Genomic DNA, 23,977 nt, shown 5'->3' with positions numbered 1-23,977 from the left:
AGAAAGGGACTGGCTGCAGCCAACATAAGTATATAGATTGAATTTGGTAGCATAATGCTCATTCCAAAAAAGGGACTAACCAATGAAAAGCACAATATACATCAAACGGAATTTGAGCACATTATAGTTTCTCTATACAATATCTAGTAGATTGACAAAAAACAAAAAATGCAAAATGCATTTCTGTAGAGCATGAATTGTTAATCTTGTCAGTTTAGGATCTTTGGAAACAGAAAAACTTACTGGAATCCTTTCCAAGAAGGTTCTGAGCTAATTTGTTGCTTCAAAAACAGAACCCTTTCTTCACACTTCAAAGCTTAAGTTTTCAAACAAGCCTCAATTTCATGCGGATATATCAACCCTTGACTTCCCCCAAAATTTACACCCAGTTACTTGGAAATCAATGTGTTGGCGTATCAACTGGAGCATCTTGTCCATCTCACCATGCAGAGAAAAAGCTGGGTTAAGGGGATTCTTTGTGGTTTTGAGATGCTACCAGTTGGGGAGGCAAGAGGTTTAAAAAGCTCCCTTATACAGGTTGACTACTTGCAGATATATCAGACGCCTCAGATGTTTCTGATGTTTCAGACTCACCCTCTGTTGTAAGTGAAACCAAAGAGGTGAGAAAAAAAAAAAAATAACCTTACTGAAAAATAAATGCCAGTCAGGTACTCATGCAAAATGGACACATCTAAAGATGATTACAAAGACTGCTCAAGTATTCAAAGAGTATAATCGGGCATAAGCCTACCAAAAAGTGACTTGACAGATGGCCTCCTTGCTTTGCCGGTTTTCTTCTTCAACTCAGCTACAAGAAAAAGTAAAAATCAGCTACAGAAAAGGTAGCCTAACGGCATACCCACGGAAGAGAAGTAACATTAGCAAATAACTACATCATTATCATTTCTGGTGTGTTCACTTTGAAGATAACCCAGCCTATTTACACAATACAACAGCATTGCGTGATCCCAACAAGAAGCTAACAATACCGATCCCAGGATAACATCTACTGCCCAAGCCCGTTTGGACTTCACATTGACAACCCCCAACCTATGTTATTGCACAGACAAGCACAACTTTGCTCATATACTCTTTTTTTATCAGTAAAAAGTAATTTTCATTAATATGAATGAAAATAGGCATGGCCTATGTACACATGGAGTATACAATAGAAAACACCTAAATGCATTCTTAAAAAACTAAATTAGAGCTAGGAACTCATGTACACTGTTTCCATTAAGAACAATGGCTGAGAACCATAAGAGTAAAGTGTGTAGAAAAAAATTCTGAAGCTCCTCCATCGATCGCTCCCTATCTTCAAAGCAGGGTGCATTCCTTTCCATCCAAATACACCACATAATGCACAATGGGATCATCTTCCAAGCTGCTGCTACTTGTGAACAACCTTGTAGACCCTTCCAACAAGCAAGCAAGTCAACCACCTTTACCGGCATAACCCAGGCAACATCCACCCTACTAAATATCCCATTCCACAACTCTCTCGTCACCTCACAATGCAATAGTAGATGATCCACTGATTCTCCATGTTTTTTGCACAAATAACACCAGTCCATCACTATGAGGCCCCTCCAAATACTTTTCCACAGGAAATGTTCCTTACCTTGTGATACCAGAATTTTATAGTATGTCTTGACTGAGAACTTCTCGTTGTCCTTGCCCCTCCATAGTAACCTATCATCTTGTGCTGTTAATATTTCTGAAGAGTATATCACGCTAAAAAATTCTGAAACAATAGACAACTCCCAATCATGATTAGCCCGAGTGAATAAAATATTCCACTAATAAGAGTCTTGGGCAATCATGTACAGATCCGCTATCAAAGCCTCCCTATTTGCCGCAATATTATATAAAGATGGAAAGGCCCTCTCCAAAGAACGCTCTCCATACCAAACATCCTGCCAAAACTTGATGCGAGTGCCCTGGCTGACTACAAATCTACCATTATTTTCAAAGCACTGTCATCCCCCCCTTATATATCTCTACAAACCCACACCATACGGGGCCCCCTTTACTTCATTAGTGCACCATCCCCCCCAAGCACCTCCATGTCTAGAGACTATCACTTCCTTCCACAATGACTCCCCTTCTTCTTGATACCTCCATAACCACTTTCCCAAAAGCGCTTTATTGAAAGTCCTCAAATTGCGCACACTTAAACCACCACTCGAAACTGGAGAGCAAACTTTATTCCAACTAGCAAGATGGAATTTGGTTTCTTCCCCCAGACCACCCCACAAGAGCTCCCAAAATAATTTCTCGATACGATGCGCCACCCCTGCCGGCAACGGGAATAGAGATAGAAAATAAGTTAGGAGGTTGGATAAAGTGCTATTGATCAAAGTGAGTCGCCCTCCCTTCGATAAATACAGCCGTTTCCACCCTGCCAATCGTTTCTCCACTCTCTCAATAACCCCTTCCCATATACCTCTAGCTTTGAAAGTGGCCCCCAAAGGAAGGCCCAAATATTTCATCGGCAAAGAACCCACTACACACCCCAACGTTTCTGCTAGTGTACTAATATGATGCACCACACCCACTGCCACCATCACAGATTTGCCCATGTTAACCTTGAGACCCGTCACCGCCTCGAAGCACAACAAGAGTGCCCGTATGGCTTGGATTTGACCCACCTCCGCTTCACAAAAGAGAAGTGTATCATCTGCAAATAAAAGATGTGAGATCATGACAGAACCAAAAGTACCATTGCCTGCCGAAAAACCCGCTATATAGCCTCCATCAACAACTGCCTTCACCATCCGGCCTAGTGCCTCCATAACAATAACGAATAGAAATGGAGACAACAGATCTCCTTGCCTCAATCCGCGTGAGCTCCAAAAGAAACCCACTGGATTACCATTAACAAGCACTGAGAAACGCACAGTAGTTATACAATATCGAATCCATGAGATCCACCTGTTACCGAAACCACATCTCCCAAGTAGGTAAAGGAGAAAATCTCAATATACATGATCATAGGCTTTTTCCATGTCAAGCTTACAAAGTATACCTGATTTACCTTCCTTTAACCTCTGATCTAAACACTCATTAGCAATAAGAACTGAATCAAGTATCTGCCTCCTCTGCACGAAGGCATTTTGAGATTTCGAAATGATTTGCTCCATTACCACACTTAAACGATTAGCCAGTACCTTGGAGATAATTTTATAGATCCCACTCACTAGACTAATGGGACAAAAATCATTGACTTCCAACACTCCCTGTTTCTTTGGAACAAGGGCTATGAAAGTCGCATTGAAGCATTTTTTGAATTTTTGGAAAGCGTGGAATTCAAAAAAGACCCGCATAACATCACATTTCACTATCTCCCAACAATGCTGAAAAAACCCCATCGAAAACCCATCTGGTCTAGGTGCTTTGTCTTTGGCCATGCTTCTAATGACCTTCTGTACCACATCTTCTTCAAAAGGTCTTTCCAACCAGCTCGCACTCTGCGTATCAATGGACTCAAAAGGCAAACCATCGAGCTTTGGCCTCCAACCAGTCAGCTCTGTGAGCAGATTCTCATAGTAATTCACAATATGGTTCTCTAAATCAGAGGGAGAAGAGAGAACTTGATTACCTGCCTTAAGGGACTCAATAGTATTGTTACGCCTATGAGAATTGGCCACTCTATGAAAAATCTTCGTACATTTATCCCCTTCTTTTAGCCAAAGAGCCCTGGATTTTTGGCGCCACGATGTTTCCTCCATCAACAAGACCCCCTCTCTAATTCAGTCACCACGACACTCTTCCTCAGTAATGGCTCTTCCGAAGCATTTCCCCTCAACACCTGTTCCTCCAAGTCCTAAAGCTCCTCTAATAGGCTAGTTTTCTGGTTGTCAATATTGCCAAATACTTTCATGTTCCACCTTCTTAAGACTTGCTTTAATGCCTTAAGTTTCCCAGTGAGGATGAAGCTCGGAATACCTGAGAACTGATAAGAAGACCACTAGGAACAAACTTTCTCAGCAAAACCATCCATTGCTAACCACATATTTTCGAACTTGAAATACTGACGATCTCTATTAATGCCTCCACAATCTAACATAATAGGTAAATGATCCAAGCAACACCGAGCCAACCTCTTTTGGTACAGCTCCGAATAGTGGGTTTCCCAAGAAGGAGAAACAAGAAACCTATCCAGTCTCGACCACCCCCTACTATTAGACCATGTGAACTCACCCCCAGCAAGGGGAAGATCCATAAGATTCAAGTCAAACATGAACTAAGATAACTCTTCCATTGCCATTGAGTGGCGAATATTCCCTGATCGCTTGCTTGGAAAACGAATGATATTGAAATCCCCACCCATACACCACGACACATCCCAAAGATAATATACACCCACTAATTCCTCCCACAGCCTTCTCCTTTCTCTATGTCGATTTAGCCCATAAATGCCTGCAAATGCCCATTCCCACCCATCTATTACATTTCTAAATAAACAAGCCACCGAGAAAGTCCCAACACACTCCTCCACCACCTCCACAATTCTTTTATCCCACATCAAAAGCAACCCCCCAGACGCTCCTTCCGACACCAAGTATGACCAGTCCACATAAGGACATCCCCATAAGCTACGAATAAGACTTCGCTCAACAAACCTTAATTTTGTTTCTTGAAGACACACTACATCCTCCTTTCACATTCGCAACAAGGTTTTTATGCGGAGGCGCTTGTTGCACTCATTAAGCCCCCGCACGTTCCATGATAGAATTTTAGGTTTCATGGACAATGGTCATACCCCTCCCTTTCGTTCTATCCCTACTGCAACTTCCCTCCTTCCCTTCATAATTCATTGTAGTCTTTTAAGCTCCCTATCTCTCTTTGTAGCCGACTTCAATCTATTCTCTTCAATGCCTATAATAAGAGCCCAAAATTGCTCTTCAAAACCTGTACAAGACACCCCAGCACAAACTTGCAATTCCTCCACTTTCTTAAGTACCCAATCAGGAATAAACTTAGAATTGGGGCTAGGAGGAAGCACTCGTAATGGTTCAGCTCTCTTTTATCCATGCATTCCACTTCACATATGAGCAACTGCGTATTATCTCCTTCTAAACTTGCTTCTCCATCACTGTTTGAGCCAACTACTTCACTAGCCTCAAAATTCGATTTCTGCCCAACAAAAATTTCTCCATCCACCACTTGAGACATACCTGATTGATCATTGTCGATCCTCGGGAATGTCTGAGCATCCCCCGAAATTGGTTCCTATAGCAATCCACCCGTAAGGATTGAACCAGTGAAGGTATTCTCCCCAATCGCAGGACCTTCAAGCCCCAAGGACTTCTTAAAAGTGCCGCCAGCCTCCATCGTACCTTTCTGTGCCAGCTCCGACCATTTGCATCAAAAAAGACGGTATCATCGCACTTTTTTTGTGTCTGTGCATGCGGGAGAAATTGTTCCGTACTTGCCTTACTTGTTCGTAACTCATCCATCACTGTTACGATACTCAAAAGGGTCTAAGCATTCCCCGTAGTTGACCCCTATAACAACCCACTCGTGAGGATGAACCCATCTCCTCCCTCGCATGAATTTTTCAAGCCCCAAAGACGTCGCTAGAGAGTCGCCTGCCTCCGTAGCACTTTTCTGTGCGATTTCTGAGACATTTGCCTGCGCCACCACCACCTTTCTATGCGATTTCCGAGGTATTCTCCCCAAGAGCATCCCCCGTAGAACTGACACCTCTGCCAAGCCTATTTAACATAGATAATATAGAGAAAGAGACGTACCCATCCCAGGCACTTGATAATCATTGACAATTTCAAAGTTCTTATACGTGTAACCCATAAAATTAAGGTCCTCAGCTGAGAGCTTCTGCGAAGAAAGGTAATAGTGAGAAAACAAAAGGAGAACAAGAAAAAAAATCATGCAAACTTTGAAAATAAAATCTCAATACATCGCATAACCAATATAAAAATAATCAAGAAGACACATTTGCACCAGCCTACGATACAATTTCCCAAAAGCCATACAGGCTCTTTAATCCAAACAGAGAATTTTTATTCCCCTATTTAAACAAATCATAACAAATTTGACCCCAGAGTCAAATAACATCAAGCCTACCAAAAAGCATCATATTATGACCCTCAATGTATGCATCACAGCAAACAAATGATTTCTTAAATACATGCCCTTAGCATTTACCTAACTTTTATTAGGAATTTCAGATGTAAAAAATAATTTCCCTATTTTTGCCTCCCTTAAATTAAGTTCACGCACATAACATTTATAGAAACACCGGAAAAACATTCTCAGTAAACCTAGCCAGAATAGCATGAAAGGAACTGCTACCATTCCTTCATAAATCAACTAGTAAGGTACTAGTAGACAGCACGTAGTAGTAGCAAGAACACAAAACTACAACAGGACTTTTACTTGATTGATCCTGCATCATGATTAAAGTACATTTTTTTCCAAATCACCCTCCCTGACAACAAGGCCAAAAAAATAGACAGTTGCACCAATCTATGGTCAAAAAATGACGAATGACAGAAGCAGAATGAAATACTCGAAAAATTACCTTTCTCCACGGACCATTTTTGGATGAAGTCTGACTTTGGTTATCAGACTGTAAAAGAATAAGTACAAGAAAATATTAGCAACAAGAAGCCCATTCAAAGCTAGCTCCATGAAATTAGGAATAGTTCAAAACAAACTGATACCTCCTCAAACTTCTCAAAATTTTGAGTATCCAAATCATCATTGACCTCGGGAATAAATGCAGCTTCCATATGATATATCTTGTCCCAATCAATACCTTCAAACCACGGATCAGCCTGAGGAAAGGAAACAGAAGGGAGATAACTCCTCTTATTTGCTAATAGCTTATGGAAAAAATCTAAGAATTCAGAAAAGGACACACCATACAACACCTTTATTTCATCAGAACCTTTCGATCCTAACCTCTGGTTTACATTACACAGAAGTTTACTAATAAGACCTTTTGCCTCTGGAGATAGCTCTGCTTCCTCAGGAAACTTCAAATGAGTTCTCCAGTTCACTATCTGCATAAAACAGGGAAGAATGGTAACCTGAAGGCAATAAAATTTCTTCTGATTCCAATGAAACATAGTTTCTTACATTCTTTTAGGGGGTGGGGGGAGTGGTTGTTTCCACATGAAATTAACCAAAGTTTTTATAAAATGTCAAAACTTCTCTGAATGTGTAGCTTATATGAGATAAAACATCACTAATTCCATGGGGAACTAAGAACAACTGAAAAGAAAAGAAAAAAAAAAAAAAAAAAAAGATCCAGTATGAGAAGTACTCATGGAGAAACAATCAAACTAATATCTCAGCATCAGTAAGTCTGTTGCCAAATGTACAAACAGACTTGAGAAGAAATAGAGGATGAGTAACTCAGACTCGTGCTGAAGAAGAAAAAAAATTGAGCAAATGCCACATAAAGTTTCTATCAAAATTCTAAGAAAAAAAAGTACCTTTCTGCATGTTGACATGGGATCATCAGAATAAAATGGCGGGTACCCCACGAGCATTTCGTACATAATAGCCCCTAGTGACCACCTACATATTAATAATAACAACGATTTCATCAAAGGTTAATTGCTACAAGATTTAAGGCATCACTGAGAAACTCTTTAGAAGTGGAATTATCTGTTGCCCATAACATTGAGAATAGATGAAAAAACCCCTTTAATTTTGTGACCATAGCACAAAAGATATAAACAATTGTGAATGCCAGCCAAATCAAGAAAACTTATCAGCAACATGCAAATAAACAAAACTGAGATTTTAGGATACACATGACTTTAAGATTAAAAGGGTTATCAGGAATCATTTTGGCCAGTAAAATTGAATTGATTAATCTTCATGAGGCATCCAAATACCCATTACAAGAAATGCACAATACTTGCCAGTCACATTCCAATCCATATCCTTTCTTCAACAAAACTTCTGGCGCAATATAGTCGGGTGTACCGACAGTAGAATAAGCCTGCAATGCCAAACACTGACGGTTATTAAGAAATAAGAAACCTTGGGCAGTCTGTGCAAAAACTTGTGAAAAAAGATGGATCCTCTCCCAATGCATGAAGAAAGTCATGAAGATGGATCCTTCAAATCACCAAACAAAAGGAATTTGTTTAAGTTAAAAAATGCACAAGGTGGGTTTTGAACCCACAACCTCACTGCCTATCCCAATCTTTATAGGGGAAGGAAGTACCATTTGAGCTAGAGTTCATTAGCACCAATGTAGCAAATGGTGGCATAATTTTCATTTATATTAACATGACATTATTGCAAACTATGAAAAACAGAAAAAAGAAAAAAAGAGTTTGGGGTTAGATTAAGGGGAAGGGAGAAAGGAAAAACAAATAATCACAAAACTTACAAGCGTTCTTCTGTTCTTTTGCCAATGCAGTAGTTGTTCTTGCTGTGTGCGTTTTGGAGCTAGAGAGCGCTCTTCATTCTGTGCAGCCCCATTTTGGCTGTTCCCCACTGAAAAATCCTGTTCTTGGAGTGTATTGCAGTCTAATGGTTTACACAGTCCAAAATCTGACAGTCTCAAGTGCCCATATCTATCAAGAAGCAAGTTGTCTGGCTTGATATCCCTGTAAAGGTATTACACTTACATGCTGAATCTATGTGACACTAACAAGCTTAATCAAAGGCTGTCTATTGTTGCACTCCCACAAAACAACATTTCTGAACCAATTCAAAACGCAAGCATGCACATTGGCATTAAGTGCACAAACCTATGAATGTAATTGTGTTTATGAATAGATTCAATAGCCAGAACTAATTCTGCAACATAAAATCTGGCTTCGTCTTCAGTCAAGGTATCCTTTCTCATAAGTAAAGTCATCATATCTCCCCCAGGTAAATATTCCATAATCAGATATAGAAACTCATCATCTTGAAAAGAACAGTAGAGTTTGACGATGCAATTGCTATCAACCTCTGCAAGCAGATTCCTTTCTGCCTTCACATGCTCGACCTAAAAGGGAGAAGAGCCAATTGGCAATAAATATAGCATACTTATGCCTCAGTGGTACCATCTGGCAGGTCAGATAAACATATACCTGGCCTCTGCGAAGCATCTCTGATTTCTTAAGTTTTTTCATAGCATAAACATGACCTGTTTCCTTTTCCCGACAAACTCTTACCTGTGGCACAAAAGCAAAGTTTACATTGCTTGATCTACAAATGTACAGCTTAATATGGGACAATAAGAGAGTGAAAGAAAAAGGACATTGTCAATCTCATCTATATCCCTTTCAGTCCCAGACAACAAAACCTAAGGTCCGCAACTCACAAGACGCATTTCAGACCTGGTTTGTTTTTGAGTCAAGATCATTAGGGGCTTGGTAATGAGTCTAGTTTGTTTTGATTCCTGTTAGGTATCCAATTGGAAATGAGTCCTGTTTAGTAATTAGAAATCTTTGTCCTTTCCTAATAGGAGGTGGTCCTTATTGTGCTAGGATTATGTTTCTATTAAGTTAGCCTTGTTAGAAGAATTAGGACAACTTGATTAATGAAAGTTACCACAAGATGACCCATGCCAATAACTGCCTAGTGGCAACAAACCCACAAGGAGCACCCTGCCTTTCTTGAAAAGAGGAAGGGGACACAACCTTATGCCAATTACTTTTCCCACTTTCCTATTGCCACAAAAACTCTCATGCCAATAATGGCACAGCTCTACCGTAGAACCTATCAACTGTCACGTATACCAGGTCAAAAACTAATGTCCATGTGTACAAGTAGTACCAACCTCAAACACACATGCTACATCTAAGCGGGACCAAGTCCTCCAAACTTACTCCCATAAAGTGTTGCCATCACCCTCCCTAAAAGATTCCGAGGGTAAGAAATTGCATCCCCGTAATCATCTCAAGTTTATGGGCTTCATTTTATATATTAGTTCTTTTTTAGTAAGTAAAAAAGAAGTTTTAATAATACTAACAGGAAATAGGTGAAGCACACCAACTATTTATTTCATGTATTTTATATATTACTTTCTTATACTAGCCACAATCCTGTTTATTCTGAAAATGGATAAAAATAAAAACTGAGCTTTCACCAATTGGCCTTGTAAGTTGTAAGTCAGTTTAATTGGGTTTTACTTGTGTGCTACTGATTAGAACAAACAAAAGGACCCATGAACGTGTCTGTGTGCATTAGTATAAATTGTAAATCATTAATTCAAGAGTAAGGTATATTTTCCCAACTTCAAGAAACTCAGCATCTCAACCTAGGGAGACAGCCAGGTCATAATGCTCAAGTTAGTAAAAAAGTCCTCCTTGATTCATAACAAATCATGTCTACGAGACTAAAAATGCTTTGTGTTTAGAATTGGATTAAACACAATTGTGTAAGCAGCCACAATGTGAAACATAATATAAGAATTAGTTAAAAAAACTATTTATTGACAATGAAAAGCTGGAAAACCATATCATAGTAAATTTTTTTTTTTTTTATAGGTAATATCATAGTAAATTACATTACGAAATTAAATACCTCTCCAAATGCACCCTTTCCAATCATTGTCAGTAGCTCAAAATTGTCAGCGCCCATTTTATGCCTCTGAAGACGCATGTACTCGGTTTCCTTCTTCTCCAAAAATTTGAGAAGGTTATTTTGATCTTCCTCAGAGACATCAGCATCAACCAACTTCTTTTCCAGAATATTTCTTCTGTTCAATGAAAGTACAATTAGAAATCTTGTTGCTAGTACAATTAGAAATCTTGTTGCTCCCCAGCACCAAAGTTTCAACTCTCAGGACTCAGGATAAGTATGATAAATCCCTTACTAAATATATTAACCGGAGAAAAGTGTAAATTTCACACCGTTATACTGTATTAAAAAAAGGAACACTTTGTACAAATGAAATAATCCAGCCAATCAAAGGACAGATAACAAAACCACTTGTTACTCCAAGTACTTATTTTTTTAACACAAGTACTTGTTACTCAAAATACTAGGACTAAACTACATCCAACTCTATTATCTCTTCACATTTGCACCTACTAGACATAAGGAGGAAAGAAAAACATTGTTGCTACAGAGGATAATAAGAACTAGTAATAGTCGACCTGCCTCTAACTGTTTCTTTCAACTTCTGAGCATTTACAGCCTTTTACCAGTAAAATTCTTACTTTTTCCCTTTACAAGTTAACGATCAGAAGAGGTTTTACCCTAGTACACAGGTGTATCCCCTAAACAAAAAGTGCAAAAAAATCCTTGAAATTTAAAAACCAAAATGAGCAATCATCCAATGATATACGATTTTAAAAACAAACCTATGAGTTCTCCATCTTCTCACTATTCTCAAACTCTAGTAACTTCTCTCTCTAAATACACCACAACAAACAATACGGGCCCACCTTCCTTTTGGGAAGTGGGAGAGGGGCTTTGGGAAGGAAATGATATAGTTTCCTGTAGCATCACTATGCTTAAAGAGATACTGTATGCAACCACAATCGGCTATGGGTTCAATAGAAGTACCATTTTATAATTGAGACTAAGGTCTCGTTTGGTTATGCACTTCAGATGAGATAAGATGTTGAAAATTGAATAAAATATTATTATAATATTATTTTTTAATATTATTTTTATTTTTAGATTTGAAAAAGTTGAATTGTTTATTATATTTTATGCGGAAATTTGAAAAAGTTGTAATAATTATATGAGATGAGATGAGATAGTTTAGTTTTGTGTAACCAAACTAGCCTCATGTAAAGTGTTTTCTATGAAGTAAAACATGATGTAGTTGAGTAGATAGTAACTTATTTACTCTTTTCCCCCTTGATGATCGAAACATAAAATGGCTAATTAAAAAACAAAACAAAAAAAGGCATCAAAACGTGCAATTTGTTGTAATTCTACCATCTTAAAGCTAAATCGGCATGAAAGCATTCCAATATTCAAAAGCAAAAATTTGAGCACTGTGTATTTATTTGTAGGGGCAACGAACCATACCGCTCCTTCCTCTCCTGCAGGTTCTTCATTTGCTCCTTGTAGTGGTTTTCTATATACTGCTTTGCCACCGAAACCTTCTGCTTTGTGACATTGGAAAGTGCTTGTTCATCACCCTGTGCATCCAAATCCTCCTTTCCTTCACCACTAGGCTGCTTTGTCATACCCCTTGACCTGTCCCGGGTTTGAAACTTCTGAAACCAGCTCCTTGTTGAATCCATTTCCTTGGTTGCAGGTCTGGCTATGTCAAACTACTAAATTCCATTCCTCAACATAAAAGTATACCCATACACAAACCGAACCTCCCACCAAAAGATTGGTTGGAAAATGCTAAAGAATTCAAAAGCAAGCAAGCTGCATTATTCAAAAACACAATTAACAGAGAATGAGATACAAACATTTAGTGTAAAATAAAATTACTAATAACACCGTATAAAAACATACAGGACGCGAATTAAAGAAGAAGCAAAATTTTACCCAAAAATGAAAAACATAGAAAAAGAATCGCCCAAATTCACCTCAAAGAAAACTAAATTCAATGTAAATTTTCCTGCTAATTCTTCAATTGCTATTAATTAGGAAATTTACTAAGCCTGGATTTCCTCGGTATATATTAATTTCAGCCCAACAACAATGTACATAATAATTCCTTGGAACACCTTGATTAATTTCTTACATTTCCTAAAATTCAAAAGCTATAAAACCAAAATATTCGAAAGCAATATCAAGAAAATAACGAACCGAAGGGCTGAGAGTTCGGAGCTGAGTCCATCCGAGAACGCCGGAGTGACTGTCAATTTTCCTTCTAAAGTTTCGTGGGTTCACGTTTCTCGTGGAAGTTTAAAAAACTTGCTTTTTAAGGTGGATTTTATTTGTTTTGATAGAGTTTGTACGAGGATTACACGATTTTCAACCGATTATTTTTTCCCATTTCCAAACCGGAAATTTACATAAATTTGTTAAAAATTGGTTTCACCTTTGAGAAGAATTTTATTTTCTTACTCATAAATTAAAATTAATTTAAAAAAAAGCACTGCTAGGTACAGTCCCCCAACGGGGGACTGCGTGCAGACGGCTGAGTTTTCAGTAAATTCTTCTCAAATTTCGGTCAAATGTCAAAACTGCCATTTTCAGTAAATTCCCTCCAGGCTCCAGCAATTATCCCTCTCGATAGACATCTCAGATCCCTCCAGTCACAGAGCCAACTTCAACGCCGTCGGCCACCTTCGAGCTCCGTCCGCCACAGTCGACGTCAGCTTCTCCTCCACCATCTTCGGCCGCTACAACGTAGACCATCTGAATAAACCAAGTTTTTGTAATCAACTTTATTTTAGATTTGGGGGAATTTGGCAGATTCTGGAGCTCTTTGATTTTCTACGCTCTTTGATTGTCCTGTATAAAAATTACGGATCTCGCATTCAGTAGCTTAGCAATTTGGTTATATTTTTACAAGTTATAGGAGTGCTGGATCTCGCATTTAGTGGCGGGTGGAGCCTTGTAAAATGGATAGAGGGAAAGCAATTGACCCTATGAAAGCAAACAAAACCCAGAAAACAAATCCTAGAAAGCCATCGCCTTTCAAGCTAAAATATAATTTACAAATTCCCATTTAGTTTTAACGAGTTAGAGTCAAAACAAATTGGTTTGTTAGATACGAGTGTTTAACAAGTTGATAATAGGTCAACTAATTTTGAGCCGTTATGATCGATTAAGAAAATTTAAAATTATAACTATACATTTATACCTAAAAATAAAATTATTAAGATTTTAATTTTAATATTTTAATCATTTAGATTGTAATTTTAGACTTGTAGTTAGTTTTATATTTTTTATAGATATTATGATTTTAACATTTATATAAAATTATGTTAAACTTAACTATATCAAACAGGTTAATTTCGATTATGTTCAACCCATTTCCATAAACGGGTCAAAAAGAATTGACACGACATGATCCATTATCTTAATGGGTCGTGTTGGGATTTGAGATTTTGACACAATAAGCTTAACGGATAGGGTTAGAATTGATCAATATAGTATAATATACATGTCTTAATACGACTCGTTAATACGATTTGACACCTCTACCTTCGAGCAATGCCTGAGCAAGAAAAATTTGGAGTGGGGGGAGGGAGGGAGGGAGGGAGGGTCGTTTTGGGAAGATGAGTCTTTGGTGCACGGGATTGAAACAGAATCATTTTAATTGATTAAAACTCCCCATTTCATTAAGTCGTGCATGGGGAGGCCTTATTTCAGGACTACACCCATAATTATTCTATAAAAAATTGTCATAATTTGACATTTTGAAGGTTTCTTTTCTCTATAATACTTTATATTCTGTCTAATTTCATATAGTTATTAAGTGGAGAAGACCAATTAGTTCAAACAGCTCCATAATCAAGTTTTATACACAATTAAGAATATACGATGTACTCATAGTAGTATCTATTCATTGAGAATCAAACAAGAGGGAGTAGAAGTCAGGAAGTTGTGGATGCTCCCTCAAATCATGTTTTAATAATTGTCTAATCTCAATCTAATTAGAAAATTTAATAAATCCTTAGGCAATTGATACCAGTAATCTACAATGTACTGGTATTAATCCATATTTGAATTCGAAACAACTCCATAATCAAGTTTTTCACACAACTAAGAATATACGATGTACTCATATTATTTATTTACTGAGAATCAAACAAAAGAGCCTAAAAGGTAGAAAGTTGTATATGCTCCCTCAAATTAGGGATGGGCAGTGGGGCCCCACACCTCGCTGCCTCGCCCCGCCCCGCCCCGCATCTGGCCCCCCTAGCAGGGGGGGGAGCTAGGAGGGCCCAACCCCGCCTCTTATATATTTTATTATATAAATATATATTTATACTATACATATTTATAAATATTTATTATTTGTACTATATATAAAAAGAACTGTTATAGACACCACAAAGATATTACATAAAATAAACTCACAAACTGATGTGATTTCATGGAATCTGCTAGATCTAATTTATAATAAAAATAATTTTACAATCTGATATACCATATCAAGTCACATCAATTTGTGCGTTTACTTTTGTGTAATCTCTTTGTGGCTAAAGTATTTTCCATATATAAATATAATAATATGTATTAAGTAGAACTTTTACTTAATATTTTGTGTAAGTTGTAGTGTAGTAGGGTGACCATTTTATAGATTGTCAAGGCAATACAAGAGTCTTACATTGCTTAAATGTGAGACTTGAATGCAATCTATAAAAGGATCATCCTACTATACTACAACTGACACAAAATATGTATTAGTAAATTTAAAAACTACATAATTTTTAAATTATAATCATATTTACAATTTATGTCCAAAAATATGTTTTTGATCATTTTTGAACTCAGAAATAATTTTTGAGCTTAGTGGATTGTAATCTATTATTGAAATGGGCGGGAGGATGCGGGGCCGGGGAGCCAGGGTGAAAACCCCACCCCCGGCCCATGTAGGGGGGGCGAGGAGGGGGGTACCCCACATTGTATGGTGCGGATAGCACCCCTACCTCAAGTCATATTTCAATAATTGTTTAGATTTCAGTCTAATTAAGAAATTCAATAAATCTTTAGGCAGTTGATTCTAGTAATCTAAGATTAATCTATATTTGAATTCGAAACTCGGAACCTAATAATACCAATCACAGCTACCACTATAGTGCTTGATCCTACACAGCTTAAGGAGAAGACTCCATAGCAACAATTCCTCTACTCTTCTTCATCAAATAATACGAGGAACCAAAAAAAAAATCCAGAAAATAAAGAACCAACAATTACAGGGCTGGAGAGGGAAATGGAGGGAGGGAGATACAGATATCAAAGACAAGCTGAGAACAAAGGTGGTAATAATCAAATTGGGAGAGGGACATATCATATATATTGGAACAACCTTTGTTCGACCCTGACAAGGGACAGTTCCTTGGAGGCACTACTCATGTTTACGTGATGAAAAGTCTTTATCTGAACAGAAATATTGGTGGTGCTAGCATTTATTTTGGTCAATAAGTGGAAATTAAAGGTTGATGTGTCATTTCATGGTAACATAGATCATTGAGATTTTGTCTTGCATACATCAAGATTGGAGAAAAATATGATCTCTGGCCTTCACAAGTGGCCTGGACATTAATGTATTTAATTAATTTTTCATATATTTTCTTTTCAAAATAAATAAATTTATACTTAATCATGTTGATCCTACAATCTTTAAGTATATATGCCAGCGGTGTGCCCTAATGACCTGCAATTAGAAAGAAAACTTGAGAAACCTAGTGCTTAAATCGTGGATCAGGAGTTATGCTCTTTCAATAACTAATGAATCTATAAATCAATAGTACAACATGATGTATTATAAGGGTTGATGTGTCTTGCTATGACAAATCTATCCATAAGCATGATTTTTATTGCCTAATTTGACATGTTACATTTTAGAGCATGATTAGCCGTTAATAACACCTATCCGGCTCATATATGTTGCTTGAATTTATCTTTATAGATTCGTATCTTGTTAGAATATGGTTAGAAAGGTTCTCATATTAGCATCATTTTTGTCGGATTTATTTTTATGGATTGATTCTGATATTAGAGGGATACAAGTAATTGACTTTATTTTTAAAACCATAGAATTAATCGCCTTTTCTCACATGATCATAATCTCGTTTGCATTCAAAACTCATCTTATTTCATTATTACAATTTTTTTAAATTCACACATAAAATATAATAAATAATTCAACTTTTTTAAATCTCAAAATAACTTTTTCAAATTTTCACACAAAATATAATAAATAATTAAATTTTTATTTTACTTTTCACAAACCATCTCAACTTTACAGTCTTTTTATCGCCTACAAAACATATTTATAACCTTTACTTAATTTCATATTTTAATTATTAAATTGAGGTTTTTTTGTAATTCTTTATTCAAATTGAAAGGTGGAATTCAAAGAAATAGAATTAGTACTAAAAAAAATTTTAAACATAAGCCTCACACTCTGCACATTCACTTAAAAACATGTGATTTTATTTTTTTATCCTCATATTTCATATTGAATTTTATTTTTTTATCCTCATAATTCAATATTTTTTAAGTGAATGTAAAGAATGTGAGATTTGTGAATAACACAACTCTAGTACTAAATATCCATGTGAAAGTTGCCAAGAACGTGTCTATCTCCGTTACTGCCAGTCGGCCATTTGAAACAGGAAAAAAAAAATCAAATTTATTTGAAATCTTAGTTAAAATCAATGGGTGAATAATTGCATAAATGATTGGAGGAAGCATACAAATATAAACACAAAATCCAAAAAATCAGATAGAAAATGGGATTTTGCTGTCCGTCACTCACATCAGTCAATCAATCAAAACATGTGTTTGTAGCAATTGCATGCAATAGGTGGGCGGGAAAGAGATACGCTATTATTTTGCTATCGTGTTTTCATGTTGCTTCATTTTTTAAAATATTTTTTTTTATTTAATTTATTAATCTATAAATAATCTAAAATGTAACACATTAATTGAATATGACTAATAAATGGACGAAACCAACTAATAAGTTTGGAGAGGTCCGAAGATTTTTTAAGTATGAAATAAACATTTAATGTTTACATTGAAATTTCTTAAGTTTTTTTTTTTTTTTAAAATGAGTCAGGGTCACATGTTTAAAAGTGATCCATCCCCACCTTTATTAAAAAATCTCTAACTTATGACGGAAGAAAACCTTAACAATGTAACCAACTCACTCAAGAATTTATCCAAGGAAGTGATAAAAGTATGTGTATGTAAATGACATGTTTCACACCACTAAGTACTCAGATGATCTACAATAGATGATTAGAAGGCGGCATTGGTCATCCAGAGAAACTCCGATGCTTAAGTTAGAGAAGCGTGATCTCAATATGTATATATAAGTAAAAGTTGAAATTTAGTATTACTTTTAGGTGTTATTTATAGAGATGTTGAAGACATATATAAGAACTAATTATCCCGTAATAAGCAAATGAGTTAACCAATCTAAACTATCGGCGTTATCATATCACACGATTAAGCTCATGGGTCACATGGGCTCTTGGACGGTGCGTCCCTCAGTCTTGGGCCCATGATCCGAACCCATCCACTAGTCATGGACTTATAATCAAGGGACCTAAATATCTCTTCCAGTGTAAAAAAATAAGTTGGTATAAGAGTTTTTCTACTCATAAGCTTACATTTACATTATTGACAGTACAATTGCTTTTAATTTAAATAGTAAATCTAAATAAGTTGAATTACATAAATTAATTATGTAACAAGTGTATTAATTTTCACACTAACTTATAAATATAATCTGCCTGAACATAATGTTTAAGGATGGTGGTGGTGATGATGATGATGATGATGATGATGATGATGATGATGAAAGAGATCCAAGATAGATACATGCATGATTGTCATTGATCTGTTTTATCTTTTGAAGCGCATGCTAAAGAGGTTTAGCATTAAGAATTTGGCCCTTGCAACGAGCAGCATCCACTTTTTTCTGTTGATTTATATGGACGCCCTTTGTTGGGATGCATACGAAGCTCGAATGTTTGGTACCATCTCTCCTGTCCTTTTCCTATCAATTACATATGATCGTTTCTGCATGAATTCTTTTTATCGTAACCCGGGCCTCTTCACAGTTACTTACTACTATTCACTCAGAGTGTCATGCATGTGTGACAGACATATGGAAAAAACAAAAAAATAGAAGAGAAATGCTAGCCACGTGGAAATTCATAAAAAAATAAGATATATAATGAAATATATTATATTATAAAATTATTTTTATTATAAAATAAATATAATGTATCATAATAATTAAGTCATATTAATTTTTAAATTTTTTTTATAAATTTTTTTTTTCTAGTAATACTTTTCAAAATATAAATATATTTAAGATGAAATAATATATACATATACAAGTTTTGGGTATCTCTATTAAAATTAAAAAAAAATTAGATAAACATAAAAAATTAATATTTTTTACAATGAACATACTTTTTTTTAAATATAGTATGTGAGATAACTTGCACTATTTTTAAATATTTTAACACGATTTTGTTTGGATAGTGAGAAGATATAAGATGATTTTAAATTAGTTAAATAAAATATTATTAGAATATATTTTTTTAATATTATTATTGTTTTGAGATTTGAAAAAGTTGAATTATTTATTTTTGTGTAAAGATTTAAAAAAATTATAACGATGAGATGAGATGAAATATTATGATTTTTTTTTTAATCCAAACAAGCCTATATCTACTATGAGAAATTCTATGTATCAGTCAATACTATTTACTTTTACATTTCATATTTATAATTTTTTTTATAAGATATAGAAATGTTTTTAATTTTTTTATAGACTACTATGAAAATATTTTTTTATAAGATATAAAATATGAAATAATAAATAATAAATAGTAGGTAAAAGGAAGAAATTTTCATATACTATTATTTATATTTAAGATGCATTGCTAATGCTACCTACTGATCCAAACCCAAAAAGATCTCCAGCTTTTTACCCATCCAAAATTGGACAAATGTATTTAATTATTAAGTCGAGGAAGACTTTAAATTTTAATTAAAAAACTACAAAAATTTCAACTCAACTTTTCCTAGTAAATGGTGCTCCTTTTTTTCTATTGTTTCTTTTTCACTTTAACTCAACTTTTCCTCGTAAACTCTGCATGCTTCCTGATCTTGTTTTCTTTCTTTTTAATCGGTTCTTTTCCAGTTTGCTGCCAGTTTGAGTCCTCTGAACGAGCAATATATATATATAAATATATATATATATATATATATATCTTTTACCAAATCCCAAAGGGAAAAGCCCCCTAGTCAAACCAATTAAATTCAAGCACTCGAAAAGCAAACAAATAAATAGATCTTTGATTCTGATCAATAGAATATTCATGCATGGTATCGTTAAAAACATTCAAAAGCTCTATTTTTTTTCCCATTCTCTGTTTTTTTTTAATAAATATTTTAGTTTTATCGAGGATGAAAAAATTAATGATACTTTTTTATGTTTTAAGTTGTTCGGCCGGACCTTTGGTGTCTAGCTATACCGGATCCAACGAAAAAAATGAAATCACTTCTTGTGAACTTGTTGAGAATGTTTGCATTTTTACAATTTTTTTGTTATATATATATATATATATATATGAGGTTATAACACAATCATATTAATATATTATATTATAAGTTCATAGAAATTTAAGAATGAATTAAAAAATATATAAAATAAAAATCCCAATATCACAATTCCAATTGAACATTCCCCATCTTTCACGTACGTGATCAAAAAGCACGGAGAAAGGACGAAAAGACTTGCAGCTTTCTAAGTTTGGACTGCATTTTTAATTTCTAGTACTCTATCTTCGATCCTTTTAACGAAACTAGCTTGCTTTAGTTTCAATCTTCCATCTCGTATTTCCTCTTCCAGTTTGCTCATGCATTAACCAGTTTGATCAGTCCTCCTAGCTCCATGCATGCATTGATCAACTTTGTTTTGGTTTGGAAAATAGAATAATGCGCGCAGTATATATAATCTTTACCGAAGCTGGGAAACCAAGTACAAACACATGCATGCACCAGGCGCGCTTCCCCACCCAACCCTACTTTTTTTCTTCTCGGTTATGAAAAAACAACAAAAGCATCCAAAAGCAAGGTTTCAGGGACACCAGCCTAGCTCCCCCACCCACCCCCACCTGTTTCTTCTCGGTTGTGAAAAAACAGAAGCATCCAAAAGCATAGGCTTCGGCGTACTTAATATTATTATTAATCGAAAAGATGGAAAGGCCCTGCAAAAATAGAAGGAAAAAATATATATAAAAATAAAAAAAGATTGAAAGGACATAGGTGCTAGCTGCTCGTGTTCATGGGTTGAGAATTTGAGAGTGAAAGAGGGAAGAATCCCAAGGCGGCTGTCCCAATCTTCACACAGTTATCTGCTTGGATGATCTGATGATCTTCCTTCTCATTTCATGCAGCACAAATGGCTCCCTTTTCATTTGCAATGCCTCTGCGTTTCTCCGGGAAAACAACACCTGCAGATTCTCCTCCAATATTATTATTTCCTCATCCACTAGCCTTGCTTCCGTGATCAGTACTCTCCATGGCTGCTTGTACTTTGCTTGATGCTGGTATCAATGGCAATAACAGCGACGACACTACAGATCGTAGTAATATCATTTTCAATGGTAGAAGTCCCTTGACGAGTACTGCCTCCAACAAAAGCATTAATAATATCATGTTCACAGGCATCTGCGAGGAACAGCCTCAGAATCGCGGCCTTCAACATTGCCAGTCCAACGGAAAGATGATGAGAAAGAGGATGGCCTCTGAGATTGACATGGAGATTCAGTCGACCCTGATCACGGCAAGTACCGCCGGCAAAAATGATTATACGAGGTTGTCCAGCAGATCAAGTGTTGCCACAATTAGCAACAGTACTGCATCGTCGATGAGTGGTGGTGGCAGCTCTTTTCCACCCGTGACAGCTAGTGATAATTATATTATTTCTCCCGGAGAAAACTTTTCCAAACCAAATCCAAAACAGACCAACAACTACTCCACTTCGCTACCTTCGTCCATGAATTTGACCACCATGACGTCATCAGGCGAGGGCTTATCTTGTGGGTTTCTATCTTGTGTTACACCTGTGACCTTAAGTCATGATCACGATTATAACGAAGAGACCCTGTCACTTCATCATCAGCATCAGCATCATGATTATGGTCATGATCATCAAACTTCTGCTCATCACCTGAACCAGACCCCTGCTGTTTGTGGGTTTTCGGGCCTGCCCTTGTTTTCTCCCGAAAGCAGAAGTGTTCCTAATCCGAGTGGTACTGCTTTTACTGCCAGTTCAGCTTCCATGGAAGATAGCTCAGCCACAGCGTGGATCGACGGCGTCATAAAGGATCTAATCCATAGTTCCAACAACGTATCCATTCCACAGCTCATCCAGAACGTGAGAGAGATTATCTACCCTTGTAATCCCAACCTTGCTGCCCTCCTTGAGTATAGGCTCCGCTTCCTGACATCAACCGACCCCATCCCAAACTGCCCGGAGAGGAGAAGGGCGGTGGCTCAGCAGCAACAGCAAGGGTTGGTGCAAGGATCTTCAGAGAGGATTAAGTTGAATCTTTTAGATTCTGGTAATTTCTCCTCTCCTGAGTCCATGAATCAATTATACTTGCACTGGGGAGTTGCACCACTGCCGAGTGCTTCCCCTGATCCTGCCGTCGACGATCATAACCATCAGCAGCAGCAGCAGGCATGCGGTTCTTCAATTCTTTCATTGAATCAAGTGCATCAAGTACAAGAGAAACGACGGCAAGAAGAGCAGGAAAACTCTTCCCCTGCAGAGATTGCAGCGCCAGCGACTTCAACTGCTTGTATTACTACTAGTGCAGCAATCCTTTCGAGGGAGAAGAAATTAGAAGAGATGCGACAGCAGAAAAGAGACGAGGAAGGCTTACACCTCCTGACCTTACTCCTGCAATGTGCCGAAGCTGTTTCCGTTGATAATTTTGAGGAAGCGAACAAGACCCTACTAGAGATTTCTGAACTGTCGACACCCTTTGGTACGGCCGCACAGCGTGTGGCGGCATACTTCTCGGAGGCTATGTCCGCAAGACTAGTGAGCTCGTGCCTAGGAATATATGCAGCGCTGCCCCATAGCCATAGCTATAGCCAAAAGTTGGCTTCGGCCTTCCAAGTGTTCAACGGCATCAGCCCCCTCGTGAAGTTCTCGCATTTCACGGCAAATCAGGCCATACAAGAAGCATTCGAGGGAGAGGAGAGGGTTCACATCATAGATTTAGACATCATGCAAGGTCTCCAATGGCCTGGTCTCTTTCACATCTTGGCTTGTAGACCTGGGGGACCTCCTTATGTGCGCCTCACAGGCCTAGGGACCTCCATGGACGCTCTCGAGGCTACCGGCAAGCGCTTGTCTGACTTCGCCGAGAAACTGGGGATTCCTTTTGAGTTCTTTCCGGTGGCGGAAAAGGTCGGGAACTTGGACCCGGAGAGGCTCAACGGCAGCAAGAGAGAGGCTCTTGCCGTCCACTGGTTGCAACATTCCCTTTATGATGTCACTGGTTCCGACACCAATACGCTGTGGCTTTTGCAGAGGTAATAGACACTTTTTAACCAACCCATGATCCCTGGAATAGCATCTTTTTCATATCTCCAATTTTTTTCGTTTTGAAAGAACATTCACGCTAGCTAGATTACTTTCATTTTGACGTTTATTGTTTTTTTATTGGATATATATAGTCGAGAGTAAAATGATAATTGACGATCTTGGTGGACCAGGTTGGCACCAAAAGTGGTGACGGTGGTAGAGCAAGACCTGAGCCACGCAGGCTCGTTCTTGGGAAGGTTTGTGGAGGCAATACATTACTACACAGCGCTGTTCGACTCGCTAGGGGCAAGCAGCTATGGGGAGGAGAGCGAGGAGAGGCATGTGGTAGAGCAGCAGCTGCTATCGAGAGAGATCCGAAACGTTTTGGCTGTTGGGGGGCCGTCGAGGAGTGGGGAGGTGAAGTTCCACAACTGGAGGGAGAAGCTGCAGCAGTGTGGATTCAAGGGGATATCTTTGGGTGGGAACGCAGCCACTCAGGCCACTTTGCTCCTGGGGATGTTCCCTTCTGATGGTTACACTTTGGTGGAGGACAATGGCACCCTCAAGCTTGGTTGGAAAGACCTTTGCTTGCTCACTGCCTCCGCCTGGAGACCACCCTTTTCCCGTTACTACTGATGATGATCATGATCAAGAATCTTAATTCCCACTATATTTGTACCTTTTTTTCCAAGATGATGATGCAGTACTTAGATCTAGCTAAGCTACTTTTTCAATAATTAGCATCTATAATTAATGCATGTCGCCTCTAATTGTCATTTATATATCATGGTATGATCTCATTTCATCTTCATTACCACAGTACGTCCTACT

General features: G+C 37.2%; 2 protein-coding genes across 7 annotated transcripts; one reads left to right on the top strand and one right to left on the bottom strand.

Annotated features, from left to right (window-relative positions):
- Positions 1-15: 15 nt before the first annotated feature.
- LOC108996050 (serine/threonine-protein kinase tricorner) lies at positions 16-13,482 on the bottom strand. Of its 6 annotated transcripts, none has more exons than XM_018971795.2 (14): positions 12,706-13,482; positions 11,968-12,318; positions 10,507-10,681; positions 9,069-9,152; positions 8,742-8,983; positions 8,378-8,597; positions 7,902-7,981; positions 7,467-7,551; positions 6,900-7,031; positions 6,690-6,803; positions 6,548-6,595; positions 5,757-5,841; positions 752-808; positions 16-597 (listed from the first exon to the last, which is right to left on the bottom strand). In XM_018971795.2, the coding sequence occupies exons 2-14, from the start codon at positions 12,183-12,185 to the stop codon at positions 530-532; spliced, it is 1,608 nt and encodes a 535-aa protein (XP_018827340.1). In that variant the 5' UTR covers positions 12,186-12,318; positions 12,706-13,482; the 3' UTR covers positions 16-529. The 6 variants fall into 6 exon arrangements, 5 of the variants coding, with proteins under 5 accessions (XP_018827340.1, XP_035538868.1, XP_018827344.1 ...); XM_035682975.1 differs by having other exon boundaries at positions 5,757-5,838; XM_018971796.2 differs by having other exon boundaries at positions 555-597; positions 6,931-7,031.
- A 7,395-nt stretch (positions 13,483-20,877) lies between these two features.
- Positions 20,878-23,977, top strand: LOC108995898 (protein SCARECROW-like). The gene is made up of 2 exons (XM_018971564.2): positions 20,878-23,154; positions 23,338-23,977. Exons 1-2 carry the CDS (start codon positions 21,128-21,130, stop codon positions 23,780-23,782), a joined length of 2,472 nt encoding a protein of 823 aa, XP_018827109.1. The 5' UTR covers positions 20,878-21,127; the 3' UTR covers positions 23,783-23,977.

This window comes from Juglans regia, chromosome 1, assembly GCF_001411555.2.
Source record: "Juglans regia cultivar Chandler chromosome 1, Walnut 2.0, whole genome shotgun sequence".
In the NCBI taxonomy this organism is placed as follows: domain Eukaryota; kingdom Viridiplantae; phylum Streptophyta; class Magnoliopsida; order Fagales; family Juglandaceae; genus Juglans; species Juglans regia.
Note: the sequence above shows the minus strand (reverse complement) of the source record. Positions and strands in the feature narration are given on the sequence as shown.

Coding starts and splice junctions, on each gene's coding strand:
- LOC108996050 (XM_018971795.2), bottom strand. CDS start 12,185: ATGGATTCAACAAGGAGCTGGTTTCAGAAGTTTCAAACCCGGGACAGG. Junction 10,682..11,967: donor CTGCAGGAGAGGAAGGAGCG/GTATGGTTCGTT, acceptor TTCATTGAACAG/AAGAAATATTCTGGAAAAGA. Junction 8,598..8,741: donor AAACACAATTACATTCATAG/GTTTGTGCACTT, acceptor ATACCTTTACAG/GGATATCAAGCCAGACAACT.
- LOC108995898 (XM_018971564.2), top strand. CDS start 21,128: ATGGCTGCTTGTACTTTGCTTGATGCTGGTATCAATGGCAATAACAGC. Junction 23,155..23,337: donor ACGCTGTGGCTTTTGCAGAG/GTAATAGACACT, acceptor TTGGTGGACCAG/GTTGGCACCAAAAGTGGTGA.